We start from the raw sequence: 19,515 nt of genomic DNA on the forward strand, positions 1-19,515 counted from the left end.
TCGTGCCATGGGACATGGGGGGGGATGTGGCTTATCCCTCTCCCCTGCATCCCTCCGAGATGCTCTGAGCTCCCCGCTGGGTGCTGAGGGGGTTTGCTGGCTTTTGGCAGGATGTGGCCCTCCAGACTCCCACCATGGGGCCACCCCAGGCTCCCTGGGGGCTCCTCGTCCAGCAAGGAACAGCTCCCCGGGCTCCATCCAAGTTTTGTTCCCCCAGCGTGAAGGAGCCTCTCCAAATCCATCCTGCTGCAAGGTTTTTCCTCCAGAACCCGCTGCTCCCTGCCTCTCTTTCCCTCCCCGAGGATGCAAATATTTCGGAGCATCCTCTGAGCAGTCGGGATTTGGGCGGTGTGAAGAGTGCCCCCTGCAAGAGGACCCGATCCTGCAGCTGCTGCAGAGCAGAAGGAGAAGGGCTCCCCCTCGCCGTCCTCCAGCGGAACAGCAGCGTTGACCAAAGCCTTTACAACTGAACCCAAAAAGATGTGCGGCATCTCCTGGCGTGCCGCTCGGCGCCCCTTTGATGTTGCACGACCCAGGATCCAGCAGGGTATAGGAGTACCTATATTATTGTCTCATCCTTCCTCATGTTTGCTCTAATAAATTTCATGTTAAATGATACTTTGCTAGTTTTAAGTGATTTTCTCACCAGGACAGAAGGGGATTGCAGGACCCAAGGGCATCGTTTCCATCTGTGTTGGGCAGAAGTAACCCTATCCCATGGAAATCTGACCCATTACCACAAAAATAACCTGATGTTATAACCAGAGGTATTGCAGCTGGGGGGATACCCCCTGCTCACCACTCGGGGGGGCTCCAGGACTTCAGCATCCTCCAGCATCCCCCAGCATCCTTCAGCATCCCTGGTACCACGAGCAGCTCCTGCTGGGCTCTTCTCCATCACCAAACCCCGCAGGCATTTGCAGAGCTGTGCAAGGAGCAAGGAGCTGGCTCAGACTTCGGGGAGAGGCTGGAAAGGATGAGGCCAAGACGAGGATGCTCCTCTGCATAGAAGCAACGGCTGCGGCAAGAACAATGCAGTGTTTAAATGGCTACAGCACCCATCGTGGGGAAAAAGGAGCCTGTGAGGCAGCCCATGAGGTCTGGAACCTCTTCCAGCCCTGTTTCCTCCTCCTTACTATTTTTAAATCCATTTCCACCCATCTCTCCCGCCTCAGTACGTTTCAGTGACACTAACAGCCCGGAAAGTCCCCTGAAATATAATTGTTCTCCCATGTGTCAGCCCCGCAGGGATCAGAGGGAGCTCGGAGACAGCAGCGCAGGACCCTGTGCTGTTTCTTGTGGTTTTCTGGCACTTTTTGAAGCATGGGAAGCTGTTGTCCATTGCCATGCGCAGCCAGAAGTGTGTTCCCAGGGCAGGATCTGGGGCGTGGGATTGGGGCTGGGACAGGCAAGGGCAGCCCCGGAGGCTGGGGGAGGCTTTTGCCTTGATCTCACCCGAAAGGACAGAGAGGGGGTGACATCAGGGACACAATTTTCTGCATATCTGAAGCAAGAGCATCGAGATCCTTCAGCTAACAGGAAAACACAGGTCATAGGACCCTACGGGACCTGCTGGAGAAGCAGCGAGCTCTCCTTGCTTCTCCAAAACCCAATGCCACAGGGTTTTTGGGGTGTCCCCCAGGCACCTGCCCCTTCCCAGCACTTCCATCCCCAGCCCTTCCTGCACACCCTGCAGCTCGACCCGCTGGCAGGACAGCTCGAGGCAGCGGGGATGCACCCAGTGCACAGCTACGGGGTGAGCCGATGGAGGAGAGGACTCGGTACACACCCCACATTTTATGAACTTGCAGGGCCAATTATTCTATTAGCTGGAATTAGGGAGAAAACCCCTATTAAAAAGTTAATTCATCAAGACACGAACTGTCACAGTGACCGAAGGCATTTCTAGACTGGGGGAGTGTTTGAAAAAAGAAGATAAAATGGGGATAATAATCTAAGCACTTTGTTTCAATGAGTTTTTTATTTATTTTTCTTTGTCTGAAAATTATATTTAAGGCTCCATTTGGCCCCTTTTTAGTGTAGAAGAAGAATAGTGAAATAAAAGAGAAACCATGTTGCATTGAAATTAAGTGTAGTGGATTTCCCTTTGGGCTAGAAAATTGCCTCTTCTGACTTTATTTGTCTCAAATGAACAATGAATTTGATCTCCTGGAGTGTCCCTTTGTAAAAAATCACCATTCCTCCCCAAATTGTGTCCGTAACATCAGAGGGGGTTTGCCCAGCTCCACCACCACCACCAGAGAGCCATTTCTGGCAGGCAATTCCTCCCAGCATGGACACACAGCTGCGTGAGCTTCATCTTACCTTGATTTCTCTTATCTTGCTATATCTTACCTTGATTTGTCTTACCTTGATTCACCTTACCTTGATTTATCTTACCTTGATTCATCTTACCTTCATTTCTCTTACCTTCATTTATCTAACGTTGATTCATCTTACGTTGATTTGTCTTACCTTGATTCATCTTATGTTGATTTATCTTACCTTGATTCATCTTACTTGATTTCTCTTACCTTGATTCATCTTACCTTCATTTATCTTACCTTCATTCATCTTACCTTGATTTACCTTACCTTGATTCATCTCACCTTCCTACCCCTTCTTACCACCATCACCAACAGGATTTTCCACCAATTCAGCTCAAAAGCTGGTTCTCCCTGGACTTGCATGAACAGGACACGATGTGAACAAGAGAAAATGTGGAGGGAGGTTAGGGGGAAGGTAGAGGGCAGCTCCACCAGGTTAGGAGAGATGGATGTGGACTCCCGGATGGACTCCTCAGGAGGAACGTGGAAATCACGTCCCTCTCCAGGCCTTGCCCCCCTCCAAGTTACAAAGCTCCCAGGCTTCAGACATCCAGGACGCACCGTCACAGAGGAAATACATAATCCAGCCTGCAGGTGGACTAGCAGCTGGAGGGTAAGCCTAGAAAGAAGGTCTGCATACTCTTTGACACAAAATCTCATCGCAGACTTCACACAGCTCAAAGAGGGACCCAGATTCATGTCAAGAGGTCCCAATTTCTTGGAAGAGACCCACACGTTTAATTTGGGTGCTTAACAGACTCTGAGCCCTTTGGATCTGTGGACTGAAGGGAAAGGCACAGCCCCACGTGTTTTCTCTGCAAGTTATCCCTTGCTGGTCGTTAAGTGGGAAGTCTGTACAAGGAGTCCCAGCACAGGCACGTGAGGAGGCACAAGGTCCATGGAAATGTTTTTTTTTCTATTCCTGGCATTGCTTCCAGCTGGAGAATGGGAAAGGGACAAAACAAACAAACAAAAACAGTTCAAGAGTTAAAAAATGAAATAGAGAGGAAGGGATGCTCATGGGCAATTCCTGAAAAAATTAAAAAAATGTGAAACCTGACCTGGAAATGAGCCCTTGGAGGGCAGTCACGAGTCCAGGTGAAGAGGAGACACCAAAACTTCTGCATTTGACTCCAAGCCTTCGTTAGGTGGGACTAGGTAGAGCAGAATGTTGTCCAGGGCTTTCTCACAATTGGGCAATGTACAAATTGCAGTTTCTCCACTATTTTGCATGTCCAGCATGTCTCTGGAAGCTGCACTCAAATATACAGCTGGGTGTTACCCTATCCATCAGATACCTGTGAGGTTGGGAGTTCAGGCTTTGAGCGTTTCCCTTTAAAAAAAGCGCAGCCCCTGTTTCGTGGCCCGAACTATTCAAAGCTCAGGAGCTGCCGTTCATTCCTTGCTGCTTCTTCTCTATGTTCGGGCAGCGAGTGAGCTTGAAATAAATCCCAGCTGGATGGGGCCGCGCCAGGACCGCGTAGGAGTGGAGAAGGGCAGCTCTGAGAGGCTTCGATTCAGGGCTCTTTTAACCACATCATCCCCCTCAGACTCAAACCAGGAGGAATTACAGGGAGATACGAGCCTCGTCCTTGGTCCGACAGAGGCCAGAAGTGATGATGATTTTGAAGGACTGAATCCAAGCTGTGCGTGGCTGGTAAACTTCCCCCAGAGGTAATCAGGAGCGAAACAACGGTCCCCATTCATCGCCTCCCCCTACCCCACCTCTCCCCTGCCTGCCCACCCACCTCTGCCCCATGCTGAACAAGAGACCTTGTGTGCAAAGCCCAAATTCACCTCCTCCGGGCTTCGAAACAGCTCGTCGAGCCACGGGTGAGATGTGAGAGAGGTTTCATTTGCTGTGTGTTGGCCGAGAGCGTGGACTGGGCTGCTCCTGGACAGCCCCGAAGGTGGAGATGCAAAGAGGCAATTTGTCCAAGCTGCTTGTCCAAGCAGTCACGGGGCTCTATGAGCCACTGTATGGTGCTCAGCACCTTTTTGGGAGGGGACGCAGCTCAAACCAGTAAAACCAGTACAGGACTCACAGTGCAGGACGCCTGGCTTCTCACTCTGCCCCAGACTTGCTACCCGTGCCTTGGTTTCCCCAGCTCTTAAGCCAGGAAAATCGGCCTTGCTCAGCTTTACAAAATGCTTGGAAACCAGCACAAGCGAATCTTCTGATGTGATGAGTCAGGATGTTCCTGGGGCCCTGCACGGCCGGGGCCATCTCCCACCGAACAGCTCCGGGGCTGTCCCTGCTCCAGGAGCTGTGTTTGCCTTTCTTCCTGCAGCAGCACAGCCCCAGACTTCCAAATATCTGACTATTTTGTGAGTTTCTGGACCCAATTCGGCAGATGGGCCACATTTTTCTTGTTAACACTTGTGTGAGCAGTACAGGAGTCACAGCTACGTCTCCATCAGCGTGTTATGAATGAAAGAGAGAAAAGCCAGGGTATATTTGCCTGCAGTGGCCAAAGTGCTGTCAGTGCCCACAGCAGCTAATTGAGCTCCAGGAAGAACCAAAAGGCACTTCCACCAGGTCCCATCAAGGCTCCTGGTGCCAGGGGAGCTGAGCACAACTTGGCCACGTGTGCACCAAAAACCTTGCAAGATTTGCTGTGTCCAGTGGCTTTCTGCAAAGGGAGAAGCAAAGAAGAAAGATCTGCAGGAGCTGGATGCATTTTTTGTGTGCTTTTAGTAAAGGTTTCAGGCTGCTGGGGTTAAATCCGAAATGGGAAGCAGAAAAAGGTTCGCTGGACGATCAACAACTCTCCTCTCTGTGAGTTACAAAAGAAGGAAAATGGAAATCTAGCGGTGGCTTTTGCTGCTAAAATTAGAAGCCTCCCTGACGCATGAATGTGGCTCTGCACCACCGGCAGCACAAAGCCCGGAGCTCTGGCGGGATACAGACCTGACCCTGGAAAAGTCTTTAGCGGGTCGGTGCAGTCCCTGAACATCTGGAGCAAAATGCCAGCAGCCCCTGCTAAGGATTACGCTCGCAGACTGCGCTCTGCAAGAATGCAGCAGGGTTGCATCATGTGGGCTCCTTGACATTTCCAGAAATCCTGCCTGCCGCCACTTTTCTGCCAGGCTTTCACTCCAGATCCATACAGTAGCTGGAAAATGCTCATTGCAATTCTGTGCTGGCATATTTTAAACGGTCGTATTTAGGTTAGATATAGTATGTGGGGTTTGGCGCATAGGATATGTAAAAGACACCCCTTTTTTATAAGGGTCCTGCATGCAGAAATTATATTCCGGGATATAGGAAACTTTGGACAGAGAGAAATGTATGGCTAAATGTGTTGAACAATGTGTGAAGCTATGCATCTATCAGACACCATAAAATGATATTAAAAAAAAAATAAAAATAAAAATAAAACTATTAAAGTTGCAAAAAGCACTAAAAAGCTTGGCTCAAGCTCCCTGGCCAAATTTGGGCCCAACCCCACATTTACACGAAGGGACCTGGCTGGTGTGACATTTGATGTGGGTGCATGGCACCCAAGCAAAGAGGCAACAGCTCAGACCTCAAGCAGCGGGTTTGGTCCCACCAGATCAGCACGAGGTGCTCACTGGGGATGGGGTCCCTGGGCAGGACGAAGCTCGTTCTCCTCTTCTCTCTCTCTGGGCAGCTTTTCTGTTGTCTGTGTGAGAGTGGAAAAGACGAAGAGGCTGCCACGACCCTTCCTAAGCATCCCTTTGCTTACATATCCGCAGCACGTGGGCGATGAGCAATGTACGTGCCGTTTGCTCCTGCTGGACCTCTGCCCAGTGCAGGGGCTGCTGAGCACAGTGTGGCTTTCCTTGAATTCATCTCTTCTCTCCTCCCTTCCTGCCTTCCCCCACAGCTTTGAGCACCCCAAAATCCCCAATGCAGCGTAAAACACCAATCCAGGGTGTCCAGCGTTCACCCCCATCCCATCACCAGCACCTAGCAAACCCCACTTCTAACAACCACGCCACTTCGAGGGACACCAGGAAGGTTGCTGGGGCCTGAGCCAGCCTGGTTTTGTCACGGTGACACACGCAGTTGTGCAAACTGTGCTCCTACGCGCGTGCACACGTGTGCACAGGCTGCGCCCGCCCCGCTGCCTGTCCCAGCGCTGTGCTGGAAGGAGAAGATTGGCTGGCGGAGGATTTCTCCCCAAGCAGGGTCAGCTTTAGGGGCGTTTCTGCTCCCTCAGCTGGCTCCGGAATAAATGGTTTCCTTTTACATCCCATTTCCTTCGAAGGGGCCCAAAACTGCGGCGCTGCAGGGGGGTGGAATGCGGGTCTGCGCCTCCTCTCAGCTCTCTGACAGCTTCAACCTGACTTAAAGGAGAGGCACCGAGCTCAAAGCTCCACGTTCCTTCTGGAAAACAGGCAGCCAGGATGAGACGAGGAAGAGCTGAAATGTTGCAGGGGATGGGAACGCAGCTTTTTACGAGACAGCAGAGATTCCACCCCCAGGAGCTGCCCTTGCACCATGCCTGGCTCTGAGCAGACAGACCTCCCCAGTCCTGGACCTTCACATTTTGTAATAAAGGGTCAAAAACTGGAGGTGGCACATTCCCTGCCTCTAAGGAGGACAACGACCAGGTGCTGGAAATGGGGAAACTGAGGCCACGGCACCCCAAAGCACTGGGCTCACCCCACTCCTGCAGCCTGCCCCTGAGGTGGCCCTGGCGTTTGTGGGGCTGACGTGGCTGAGAAATTAATTGTTTTCTTGCTCTTTTGGTTAACTTCTGGGCGGATCCAGATGGTCCCGTTCACTGCAAGGCAGAGGGAGGGATGAGGAGCACAAACACTCATCCAGCTAGCCCGGAAAGGAAAAGGGAATCCTCTTGGCCTTGTCACAACCCTAAATCAGATCTCCTTCACCAGTGTAGAAAGAGCACAGGACCCGATGGCCGTGGGTGTTCCTAGGGAAGGCAAACTCCATCCCTGAGCTGCGGCTACCCACAAAGACCCCCATTTTTTGTTCTTTTCCCCATCGTTTAGGACATGGGGGTGCGCCAGCCGACCTGCCGCTACCCACGTGGGACCTGCGCTGAGGCCGAACAGATGCCCTCCTTTCCACCCGAGAGCACCCGAGGAATTTCCCCCCGTCCTCAATGGGTTGGCAGGGGACCCTGTGGATTTTGACCTTTTCTCTGGAGTATTAAACAGGGATTACGAAGTGGGATCAAGGGACTCTCTCTCCTCTATGCCCTGCGGGAAAGCAGCAGCCGGGGCCTGTGTGCATCACGACATTCCTGCGATGCAGAATTTCCTCCAGGGCAATTGGTGTTGTTTTCTTCCTTGTTCTCCACCACATTTGCTGAAGGAGTGAAAGCTGACCACTGCAAATGTGCATCCGTGGCCAAAACTTGCAATTTTAGGGCACGTAATCCCACCCCAACACTTCCCAAGAGGCAGCACCCCCTCGCTGTGGGGCAGCCGCATCCCCCTGCTCCAGGCATGGCAGGGTTAGTGGGGATGAGTTTAGCTCTATGTTGCTACAAACCAGACAGGCCAGGGCACAGATCCACAGGACGCTCAGCTTTCAGCTTCACTGCCGTCCTTTGTGTGCTGTCTGCTCGGACAAAGCCGGTCCTGTACAGCCCCAGCCAAGCTGGGAGCCGGGCATGGCTGCGAGCCAGGGAGGGGGAAAAGGGCTGCGAGGCTGCAGCGGCCGTGGCTGCTGCCTGGCTTCATCCACAACATTTGCTCTGGCTTGGGAGAGATTTTGCTGGTGAAATTCAGAGACAGACAAGCTCCTCAGCAGTCCATGAGGACACGGAGCTGCTGGAGAGGGCCCGGAGGAGGCCGCGAGGATGCTCAGGGGCTGGAGCAGCTCTGCCGTGGGGCCAGGCTGAGAGAGCTGGGGGTGGTGGGCCTGGGGAAGAGAAGGCCCCGGGGGGGAGCTGCCAGCGGCCTGCCAGGGCCTGCAGGGGGTCAGGAAAGCTGGGGAGGGACTCTTGGTCAGGGCTGGGGGGACAGGACGAGGGGCACCGGCTGGAGCCTGGCAGGGGGGAGGCTTCAGGGAGGCGTTGGGAAGAAATTCTTCCCTCTGAGGGCGCCGAGGCCCTGGCCCAGGCTGCCCAGAGGAGCTGGGGGTGCCCCAGCCCTGGTAGGGGCCAGGCTGGGTGGGCTTTAGGGCCCCTTCCAACCCAAACCATTCTCTGATTCTATGATTTTACAATTCTACAATTCAAGGTAGAGGCTGCCAAGAGGATCAGTATTGCCTTCACCACCTCCCCTGTGATCATTGCAGGTCCCATGGCTTTTAATGCTCCAAGGCCTAACCCCACTGCGTGTTGTGTATGTACAAAATGCCCTGCTTGGACAGTCCTGTAGTCCATCCAGCAACACTCCACCTGTGACACAGGAGAGAGAATTTATGACAAGCACCTGGCCCTAGCCCACCTGTGGTCCTTCCCCTGTGCCACTCTAGCACCCAGACCTGCTGGGCTGCGGATGCTCAGCATACATCCCCATCTACCCCCAGTAGCATCCACTCCTGGAGCTGTTTTCCATAAATTTGTCTCCGTGGATGCAACTTTGTGAAAAAGGACTGCCTGGGATCTCTTTTAAATTCATCACTTGATTTCTTCTGCCTAGCTCCATGCTCTTAACTGTGGGATAAGGCAGGCAGTTTTACTCCCCTGCCCCATTACAGCTGAGAGTTACAAGGGACTCCTTCTCTGGTATCTTCTCTACAAATCACCTTCCTTGCTAGCCTTGCTAGACCATGCTTGATCTTGAAAAGCAGAAATCCTACAGCAGCGCTGTCTCATGGCAGTTTAGGAGACGTTGGATTCTACTATGGGAAAACAACATCAGTCTCGTGGGTCACTGCAGCCTACAGGGCAGGGTAACCGTGCAAAGCTGCTGGTGTTTATATTTAAAAAGTTCTGTCCAAAGAGCCTGGTAGAGGGCAGGGTTTGGTTTCACTTGCTTTCGTAGGACTAAAGCACTCCTGTAATATATAATCGAGTGAATTAGTAACACTGCTTTACAAAAGCCAGGCCAACCGACCACGGCTGCCATAAAACGTCTGGGCATGCGTAGTTTACCACAGGGCTGGCTGCAGGACTCCCAGTACCGGGCAGATTTACCTCAGTAACTCCCCCAAACCCAGCCCAGATGCAGTAAATCCCTGCCTGGTTTGTCGGGCTGTGTAGGATCAGACCCATATCACGTGAATTATTATTATTTTTAATTAAAGTATCTCGTAGCTTGGTAGATCCGCACCCTCCTAAACCGAAGGCTCTCCATCCCCAGGGACCGCAACCACGCTTGAAGCAGCTGGCGATGAAAGAAGCAAAAGTTTTGCCCTGCAGAAAAAAAGCCGGCTGGCTGGAGGGGAGGAGCTGGGCTGCAGAAGTGGATGTGTCTTTTGGCAGCCGGGCCCTCTCATTACGGGAGCAGAGAAGACGGAAGAAGGCAACTCCCAGCATCGCTCCCCCCTTCCCGGTCCTCTCCCACCCCAGCGCCATCGGATCTCCTACGTGGCACTGTGGGGGCTGGGAGAGCCGAAAACGTCCGACTGTGCTTGGAAATCACTCGATGGATAGAGAAATCTGCCCCCCGCCAAGCAGATCAGCCCGATTCCCAGCGCTTTTGCCCTGGAAAATATATTCCCCAACACGATCGAGCTGGTTGCAGATATTTTGGTAGAATGTGCTCATTTTCTGCATGTTAACATCATAAATCCCTGCTGATTTATTGTGGTTATCTTAGAGGAATTCAGCTGGGATGGTGCTAGCTGGGAGATAAATTAGTAGGGCAATAGGGGAAAATACATTAAAAAATCAGGCAAAAAATGAAACATCTCGGTGCTGGGCTGCCTGTCCTCAGACACAAGAACTATTTTTAATCAACTCCATATTCCCCTTATCGAGGCAAGTCCATTTAAAAGGACTGAAAGTACAGAGGAAAAGGACTGAAGTACAGAGCCCTGTCCTTCTGTTGAAATAGTTTGGTGCTGGGAGGCATTGAAAGAGACGAAAAAATTTAGAATTTCACTGGGAAGAATTATAAAAATATATAAAATCTCATGAAAAGTTTTAGAATGTATTTTAAATCTCACTTGGAAGAATTAAAAAATAAAATAAAATCTCACCTGGGAAGTAATTATTAGAAGGGTTTGGAGGTGGAGCAATTCAAAGCTTGGCAGGGAAAGCTGGCTGACACTGGAGGTTTAAAGGAGCTCTTCTCATTTCTCAGCTGGCGTGTGCTGCTGGTACAGACCAGCACCACTTCACCTGGGCACTGACTGTTTGCAAGCAGGAAATTCATTTTTTTGCTCCATAGCAACACAGTAATAAAGCAAAGATTGTGCTGTAAAAACCCCAGGGCTGCATTTTGATCACTTCTGTAGACACAAAGCCCCACTGAAGGCAAGAAAACTGCTCCAAATGTACACTAGCACGTAAGGACATGATGCTCAAGGTACCGTAGACCTCTTTCCCCCACTGGATCCCTCTGAGCATCACCACTTCCTCAGAGATCACTGGCATGATCTCTGCTAATGAGGACCATTTTGGCATCCTACCATTAAGGACCTCAGCCTCAGGTACCTGCTTGGATGCAAAATGCCCATGGAAGGCATCAGCTGGAAATACATTTTGCTCAGGCATTTCTTTCTCCAACACACCACTGAAATAGAAATAAAAACCTCACATAATGCCAGGAGCCTTTGGGCTGCTGAAATGACTTCCTGCTTGGCACCCAAAAGGTCACCCAACGAGTGAACCCCTTGGCACGCTTCCCCTATAACAGTTTTTGTGCAAATATCACCGTGCGGATCAGTTTGGCCACGCTAAATGCTGCTGGGAGTGGATGAATGGGACAATCTTCCTCACAGCCAGAAGCAAACACCCAGTGACCAGAACAAACCTGCCGTTATCTGCTACTGCTGTTATCAAGGTCTCGCTGCTGCAAGGCATGTTGTGAGCTCAGTCACTGCAGAAACTCACTTTTTGTTTCATTATTAGAGCTCCGGGAGCTGGTGTATTCCTGCTGGTGGGAATATTTGTATAGGGATGGCTCAAAGACCTCACCTCGCTTGAGGTGGGGAGTAAATACCCACAAGGCATCATCCGAATGGTTTAGACAGCACTCAAATATCACAAATATCACTGGAACTGGGGGGGTGATAGTGTGTGGTGGGGTGGCAAGTGGAAAGATGGGCTGATCTTGGTGCTTGCAGGACAACAACCAGGGGTGAGGGCAGAATATCCAGGCTAGACATGGGGCTATTTTCTACCCCAGCATCAAGAGGTAGCGACGTGCTGAGACCCCTGCCTTCTGAGGGAAACCTGCAGAGCCAAAACCAGCATTAAGAGGGGGCAAAATGAAATTAGCAGCGATTAGAAGTAAGGGAAGAAGCTAACCAGCACAATGCAGCATCCTTCTAATGTGGTCACCATTAAAGAGCACGGTGCTTAATTACTGGGTGGTACCTGGAAAATGTCCCTAAGGGGCTGCCAGATTGCCATAAAAAACATCCCAAGCCGGCTTAAAATGTGACAGGGGTGAAGCCGACTGGAGTTCACTACCTGTGAGTCAGCACAGAAACTTCTGTACGGCACAGTCTTTGCTGCAGGCGCTCTCAGCCAGGCACACAGGCATCGGGAATATTTAACTCCTTCGAAGTTACTTTGGGGCTGCAAATATCTGCTGCCATAACAGAGACTGAAGATGAGCCCTTTCCAAACTGCGGAAATTTGATGGACATGAGGACTTTGCCACTACAAGGAACACCAACCCACTAACCTCACACCTATGGGTTGGGAAGTACAGAGGATGCGATGGGTAAAAGAGGCTCAGCACCGAGAGGGGGAAAGGGAGAGGGGGAAAAGGAGAGAGGGTGTTATGCAGGAGGGGAGAGGGCTGGCAAAGCAGTACTGTGGGATATGGTAATAGACAGAAGCCTTTTGGGGACTTTTGGGGACACATCAGACGGCTAGCTGTGGCTCTAAACTGATGCAGGTGTTAAACCTTTGCTGCCTGTGGGCACGGGTGGTGCACGGGGCAGGGCGCTTTGCAACACCACCAATTACAAAAAGGATGACACCCTGAAAAAGAAAAAGAAAAAGAAAAAAAAAAAAGCAATGACACCCTACAAAAAAAATCCATCAACCCCACTCCTCCTGCACCACCGACCACCCTGCCACAAGAGGTGCCTAGGGGGCCACGGGGCGGGGGGGGGTTGCGAAGAAGCCCTTCCAGAGCCCCGCACTAACACAAGAGCCCACTTTGGGCATGAGCAAGCCCAGAGCCCCCCATGTACCCCCCAGCACCAGGCGAGGCCCAGCTGGAGGCCAGCAGAGGCAGGAGAAGGAGGCCCCCCGCGCATCCCCGCAGCCCCCCCGGGACCCCCCCTTTGCAGCAGCAGGGCTGGCCGCTCTCTGCCATTGGCGGGAGGCCGGGAGAGCTTTTTTCGGATCCTCCCCTTCCTCTCCCTCCCCAGGCGTTTTCTTTCCTTTTTTTTTTTTTTTTTTTTTGAGAGGTTTTTCCCAACTTTCCAGAAGTTTCTCCCCGGCCCCTTATATACCCCCTCCGCCCGCCCGGGAGGTGCACAAGGGGAGCAGAGGAAAGGCAGCAGCCCCATTCCGCAGGTAAAGAGGGGGGGGGATGGCCCTTGGGACCCCCACCGCCAAGGGGGGGACGGATGTGCCAAGCTGAGATTGCAGGCCGTTAGTTTGGGGTGTTGCATGCTCCCCAAAATACGCATGGGATTTTTTGGGGGGGAGGAGGAAAGGGGGAAAATGGGGGGTGTTGCATGGAGTTGGGTTTTGGGGGGGGGGGTATGGGTAGGGCACCCCAAAAGCCAGCTCTGTTTTGCCAAAGGAAGGGCGTTAAAAGGTTTGCTAGGGGTGACGGCGGAGCAGCTGCACCCCGGAGAAACTTTGCGGGGGTGGAAGAAGGGAAGAAGGGAAGCGCCGACTTGGTTTGAGCGGTGCCGGGCTGGAGAAAGCCGCGAGCTCCTGCTCCTGCCCAGCCTGGGAGCCTTGAGGACCGTGGGCACCAGCCCAGCGCAGGAGGGCGAGCTTTCAGCAGACGAGCCCGACGATCCCCATCCCTCTGCCTGCCTTCCCAAAGCGTCACCTCCTTCTGCCAACACACAGAGATGGCTTTTCCTTGAAGTCCTGCGGTGACAGCACAGTCCTGGAGGGGCGGCGAGCAGTGGCACCTCCAAATCTTGCCCGGAGAGCGGGTCCCCGCGAGGTCTGCGGGATGCCACGCTGGCACGGGGCGTCCCCTCGCAGGGCTGGGCCGTTCAGCCCCCGAGAGGATGCTATCAGCTGCACATTCCTCCGGTGGCATCCGGACCTATTTTCACCCTGGGTTACAAATTCAGCGATAATTTCACCCTTCAGCCAAGGATGGGCAACATTTTTCTGTCTCGCCACCGCAGGCTGAGGCACTACTCATCACAGCCCGGCTGCCAGGCCAAAATTTTTCGCCGGTCTCTGAAGTCATGGAGCTTTTTTAGGCTGAGGATGTAAGCGGCGCGGGCCTTGGGTTGCTCGCGAGAGAACTACTCCGTGTATCTGTTTTCTTTCAGAGGGAAAAAGGCAAACGCTGACCTCCCTATGAAACAATTTCAAGGTATTTTTAGAAATAAAAGGGAAGGAAAAAAAAAAAAAGAGAGAGAAAAGAAAACCCCTCAGCTTTTAAATGCTTGGTGCACCTAACACTATTTTCACCTTAAAGTGCATCAGGGGCAGGTTTGAGCCCTCTGCACACGTTTTTTCTTCTGATTTTAGCCAGGACGGTGCTTCCCTTCAACGGAAGGCTTGCTCGCAAAAGGGCTTTAGGATATAAATTGCCTCCCCGTCTGGAGCTACGTAATTCCCAGTCTGGCAATAGGTCCCCAGTGGAACTGCGCACTCGCTTTGCTCGGGGCTGTGTGCGTGCTTCCTTCCATATGTAATCCCGGCGGGCCCTTCGCTTCCTGCACTGCTTGCTTTAACCCGTTGCAGTTCTCCTCTCCGCAGGCCCTGAGCAGGTTGGGAGGACAGGACCAAGGCCCTGGTAGCCTTGGGCATGAGGCAGCCTGCGGGAAAAGCTCACTTTGGGTTGCAAATGTATATTTTCAGCAGAGAGGGAGCCCAAGCAACCCACTTGGAGTAAACGTTCACACTTTAGTTTCAACTTTCAACGAGCTAGCTTTCAGGCACAGCATTTAGGACTGGTCAGTTTTTAGACTTCATCTAAAAACCCTACAGTAGCTCTGAGGCCTCACTGGGCCTGGGTGCACTTGCCTTGTGATGAGATGCTTCACTAACGCGTGAATGTTAGAGGAAGGGGGAAAGGAGGGGATTTGCCACCTCCCTCTGTCCCCCTTCTTCTCTGATAGAGCTGAACAGGCAAAATTGAGTGAGCTGGAGCTGCCCGGCCAGCCTTGGAGCTCCTCAGAGGGCCCCTCTGATTTGGAAGCTCCCGTGCTCCACCTAGTGCCTAGAATGCTGAGCGCTGGGTGCTGAGTTGGGGTCCCCAGAGGGGACAATCCTGCCACACACTGACCCCGATAGCCCCAGGATGAACCGGCTACGTGGCCCTTGGGCAGCAGAAACATCCCACTTTTACCTTTTCCTGACCGGTGCAGAGGTTCAACTTGCCACTCTGTGGACAGAAGTACTTGTCGTTCCCATTCCCTGGCCCTTCCTTAAGTCATTTACCGTACATGAACATAAAGTAATACAGCAAAATTTGTTTAAAAAGGAAACTTTCGTTCAAAAATGCTCAGGCCCTGCGTTTCAGAGTGCAGCCTGGACTCTGTTGCTTGGGGGAAGGCCCAACATGGACTTGGGATCGTTGCAACCCAAGCAAAGCATTGATGTGGGTGCTCTGGCAGTCCCTGGAAACTAGAAGTGGCTTTCACTGAGGAGCCCCTGGGGTCTCTGAACGCCACAGGAAGGGTTTGGGACATCCTAACGGTGAACTCTTCTTGCCCAGCAGGTCCCCAAGGGTGTTGGGTGCTGCCGAAACCATGTGGATTATTGCGGTGCTCGCCCTCTGCGGCCTGGCTGCGGCCGTGCCCTCGGAGGACAGGAAGCTGAGCGACAAGGCCACGACGCTGGCCGACCGCAGCACCACGCTGGCCTTCAACCTCTACCACGCCATGGCAAAGGACAAGGACATGGAGAACATCCTGCTGTCCCCCGTGGTCGTGGCCTCTTCCCTCGGCCTCGTGTCCCTCGGGGGCAAGGCCGCCACTGCCTCCCAGGCCAAGGCGGTGCTCAGCGCCGACAAGCTGAACGACGACTACGTGCACAGCGGGCTGTCGGAGCTCCTGAACGAGGTCAGCAACAGCACAGCCCGCAACGTCACCTGGAAGATCGGCAACCGCTTGTACGGCCCTGCCTCCATCAACTTTGCCGACGACTTCGTGAAGAACAGCAAGAAGCACTACAACTACGAGCACTCCAAGATCAACTTCCGAGACAAGAGGAGCGCCCTGAAATCCATTAACGAGTGGGCGGCCCAGACCACGGATGGGAAACTGCCGGAGGTCACAAAAGACGTCGAGAAAACTGATGGAGCCCTCATTGTCAATGCCATGTTCTTCAAGCGTAAGTTCTGCCTTCAATTATTGATGCAAGCGACCCAAAACCCAGCTTGAGTCCATATAAAGCAGCCTAAGTGGGAAGATAAATAAATCCTGGGTCCACGGGAGGCATACTGTTTTTCAGAGCATGTAGTTAGGAACCAGGCATGAAATTACCACCTTTTTCTCACATGCTGAATTTCTCTCTCCTGTAGCTCACTGGGATGAAAAGTTCCACCATAAGATGGTAGACAACCGTGGCTTCATGGTGTCCCGATCCTACACCGTGGGTGTTCCTATGATGCATCGCACAGGTAAGTTACAAACCTCTTGCCCCTTGCCAAGACCTAGAATTATAGAATCATGGGATATCCCGAGTCGGAAGGGACCCACAAGGGTCATCGAGTCCAACTCCTAACCTGCTGGAGTTATGCTCACTGCTGCTCAGTTTTCTACCAACTGCTTCCAAGATCATTTTGCTCCATGGGCAATGAATGAGAGAGAACAAAACAGGGTGTGCTCGCTGTTGATTCAATCTCTGTAAGCAGAGAGAATCCAGGTTTGATATTGAGTGTTTGGCTGTTAGAAATAAATGCTAGCTCATCACATGAATGGCATCCACAATTTTGAGCTGTTGCCAGCTCCAGTAATTCCCAAAATAGCACTGATTTTCTTCCCTTGCTTGTCAGGGCAAGTCCAGGGTGAACTGGCAAAAAAGTCAGGGGTAGCTCTGCCTGTGCTCTCCATCTCACCATTTCCTACCTCTGATTCCAACTTCAAGGTCTCTACAACTACTATGATGATGAGACAGAGAAGCTCCAGGTGGTAGAGATGCCACTTGCTCACAAACTCTCCAGCATGATCTTTATCATGCCAAACCACGTGGAGCCTCTGGAGAGGGTCGAGAAACTGCTGAACAGGGAACAGCTGAAGACCTGGGCTGGCAAGATGAAGAAGAGATCTGTGGCCATCTCACTGCCTAAAGTCGTCCTGGAAGTCAGCCATGACCTTCAGGTAAAGGAGGTCCTTGAAGAAGGCAGTTAAGCCTTGCAGTTCTTTGGGGTGGGAGAGAAAACAGTGGGATAATGGGCTATCTGTGCTAGGCAGCTTTATTCCCATCGGCTAGTCTGACTCCGGGAGAGTTGCTGACCTCTTTTCTCCTCCTAGAAACACTTGGCTGACCTGGGCCTGACTGAAGCCATTGACAAAACCAAGGCTGACCTGTCAAAGATCTCGGGCAAGAAAGATCTTTACCTGTCCAACGTCTTCCACGCCGCTGCTCTCGAATGGGACACGGAAGGGAACCCCTACGATGCTGATATCTACGGCCGGGAGGAGATGAGGAACCCCAAGCTCTTCTATGCTGACCACCCCTTCGTCTTCCTGATCAAGGACAGCAAAACCAACTCCATTCTTTTCATTGGCAGGCTCGTGAGGCCCAAAGGAGACAAGATGCGTGATGAGTTGTAGTTCTGTTTTATTTTTTTTTCCAGAGCTTGTTTTGGTTTGTGTTTTTTAGTGGGGGATTTCAAAAAAGGGGAAACACTATTTTGTATCCTTCTCGAACTATGGGTGCTATTCAGACCAGGGTGCATTGTGATGAGAAACCAGCATACACTTTACCTCACCCCCAAATACTCTTATTGCACAAACCCACCTCCAGAGGAACAGGGGAGCCTGGCACAAGAGGGTCACCAGGAATGGTTGGGAACCGGCACGTGCTCTCTGGGCACCTCAGCTGAGATGCTCAGGCTGATGCCTCGCACCTCCCTGCGCTAAAATTAAGCCTCCTGCTACTACCACCAGCCCTGCAAAGGCACCGGCCCACCACCCTTCCATCTCAAACGCTTGTGCACATTTAGCTCTGCTTTCCACCCCCACCCCCCCCCACTTTGGTGCTGTGAAACGCTATGCCGTAGCTGCTCTGATCCCTCTGCAGTTGTCTCTTGCTTGTGATGGAAGGCAGACGCACGCTTGTCTCTTTCTTTCCTAAGTGGTACAAAACAGAGCAAAACAAGGGCTGATTCTGGGGTTCAGCCCCAGGCATGCCAGCGGGAGCAGAACAGGACAGTGCCAGGAGGTAAGAGCCGAGGTTGCATGGAGCTGTGCCTTTCTGTCCTGCCTAACCCTTGCTCTGGATGATGGGTAGATGCTTCAGCAAGGCACCAGCTCCTTAGCTAGAACACCGCAAAGCCAGGCACAGCTTTGGTCTACGCTGCAGAGAAGCCAAAGAGAAGAGGAGCCTCTAGAACGAGGTCCCACTTGAGGTCCCTTCAAACGCTCCTGCGAGGAATTCCTATAAATGGCTGTGCTCCACGTTTCCAGGAATCACGGAGGGGGCTCTTGGGCCAACATCCGTAAATAAAACATCCTGTACCGGGCCAACAGAGGAACTTCTTCTCGCTGCTTCTGCATCAGCTCATAGGGATGTCAAAGTTTACACTGTGAAGGTTCCCCCAGTTACAGCCAGGGCTGGAACCCATCAGCTCCCGGGGCAGGCTGAGGCCCTCCTGCTGGCCTCTCGCAGGGAGGCGGATCAGGTCTCAACCCCACTTTCTTGTATAATTTAGCTTTTGAGCTGCCATTACCCGGCTTCCTACTGACCCTTTTCTGATGCTCCTTTCTCTTCCGTGATACTTTAGCTCCCTGTCGGCTGACCTGGACAAGGGCACACTGAAAAACAAATGTATTTATGGTTATATACGTATTTATGTCTGATGATTAGCAAGTTTCACAGCCTGCTCCAGCCTCCACTTGGAGGCTTTTCCTATCTTCCTCTCATTAAGGGGCGTTGTCAGGTTAACACTATTTAAAGAAATAACCAATGCAACCCCACAAGCATCGAAGCACAGGTCAGGTAAGCCTTGCTATGCACTGAGACAGAGCAAGTCATGACAAATTACTGAAATGAGAGAGAAATCTGAGTGTCATAAATTAGCGGCAGTTATTTGGAACCAGCAAGGACAGCGTGAATGCGTTGCTTTTACTTCCCTTCCAATGCATTCGCTGTCAGGCTGCTTTACACAAGCCCAATACTGCATTTTTTTCTGACCATATATAGGACTGTCTCCACTTATTTATTAAGTAAAAATTAAGGAGTTAGCTCTCAAACAGCAACTTGCGCCCCCAGGTTTAACCTGACCGTGTCTTCTCCAGCTTTGCAAGGACACACGATTGCAGAACAGCAGGTCTGCCCTAATTCCCATCCAAGCCAGCTGGAAAGGGAGGTCTTGCCCCGTTTTCTTCCTAGCTCATGCTCCCAGGTGCTTTCCTGACTGTGTCGGGGGGAGGAGGGAACCCACAGGGATGTACCCAAATGCACGGGAAGCCTAAAACCCAGCGTGTATGCTAGACACTACGCGGTGAATCAGCGCACTGAAACCCACATGCTGTAGCACATTCTGGAGGTCGGGGTGGGGGGGGAGAGACGGGGAGGGCAAGGCGAGAACACACTGTGGGATATTGTGAATAATTCGCGTCATGTGGATGCAGCTGTCCAATGGCTTTTATCGTCTCTTCTTGTATCCACATGATGACAGTTGTATAATTTTGCAATAAAACTTTTTCAATGAAACCTCTGGGCAACCAGGCTGAGCCGCAGGGCTTGGGTGGAGACAAAATATTCTTTTTAGAAGAGCTTACGGCAGCTCCTTGCCACTGATG

The 19,515-nt window shown here is 52.1% G+C and overlaps 1 protein-coding gene across 4 annotated transcripts; it reads left to right on the forward strand.

Moving 5' to 3' along the window:
* The first annotated feature begins 12,724 nt into the window (after positions 1–12,724).
* Positions 12,725–18,233, forward strand: SERPINH1 (serpin family H member 1). Of its 4 annotated transcripts, none has more exons than XM_035560486.2 (6): positions 12,808–12,916; positions 13,867–13,910; positions 15,264–15,877; positions 16,068–16,166; positions 16,634–16,866; positions 17,020–18,233. In XM_035560486.2, exons 3-6 carry the CDS (start codon positions 15,295–15,297, stop codon positions 17,320–17,322), a joined length of 1,218 nt encoding a protein of 405 aa, XP_035416379.1. In that variant the 5' UTR covers positions 12,808–12,916; positions 13,867–13,910; positions 15,264–15,294; the 3' UTR covers positions 17,323–18,233. The 4 variants fall into 4 exon arrangements, with proteins under 4 accessions (XP_035416377.1, XP_035416378.1, XP_035416379.1 ...); XM_035560487.2 differs by having other exon boundaries at positions 12,809–12,916; positions 15,261–15,877; XM_035560484.2 differs by lacking the exon at positions 13,867–13,910 and having other exon boundaries at positions 12,725–12,916.
* The last annotated feature ends 1,282 nt before the right edge of the window (positions 18,234–19,515 follow it).

Source organism: Cygnus atratus, chromosome 1, assembly GCF_013377495.2.
Source record: "Cygnus atratus isolate AKBS03 ecotype Queensland, Australia chromosome 1, CAtr_DNAZoo_HiC_assembly, whole genome shotgun sequence".
NCBI classification, from domain to species: Eukaryota; Metazoa; Chordata; class Aves; order Anseriformes; family Anatidae; genus Cygnus; species Cygnus atratus.

What these genes read in the sequence shown, in the direction of transcription:
- SERPINH1 (XM_035560484.2), top strand. Translation starts at nt 15,295, where the DNA reads ATGTGGATTATTGCGGTGCTCGCCCTCTGCGGCCTGGCTGCGGCCGTG. An exon ending in CAATGCCATGTTCTTCAAGC is followed by an intron (nt 15,878 to 16,067) that starts GTAAGTTCTGCC and finishes TCTCTCCTGTAG; the next exon opens with CTCACTGGGATGAAAAGTTC. An exon ending in TCCTATGATGCATCGCACAG is followed by an intron (nt 16,167 to 16,633) that starts GTAAGTTACAAA and finishes TCCAACTTCAAG; the next exon opens with GTCTCTACAACTACTATGAT.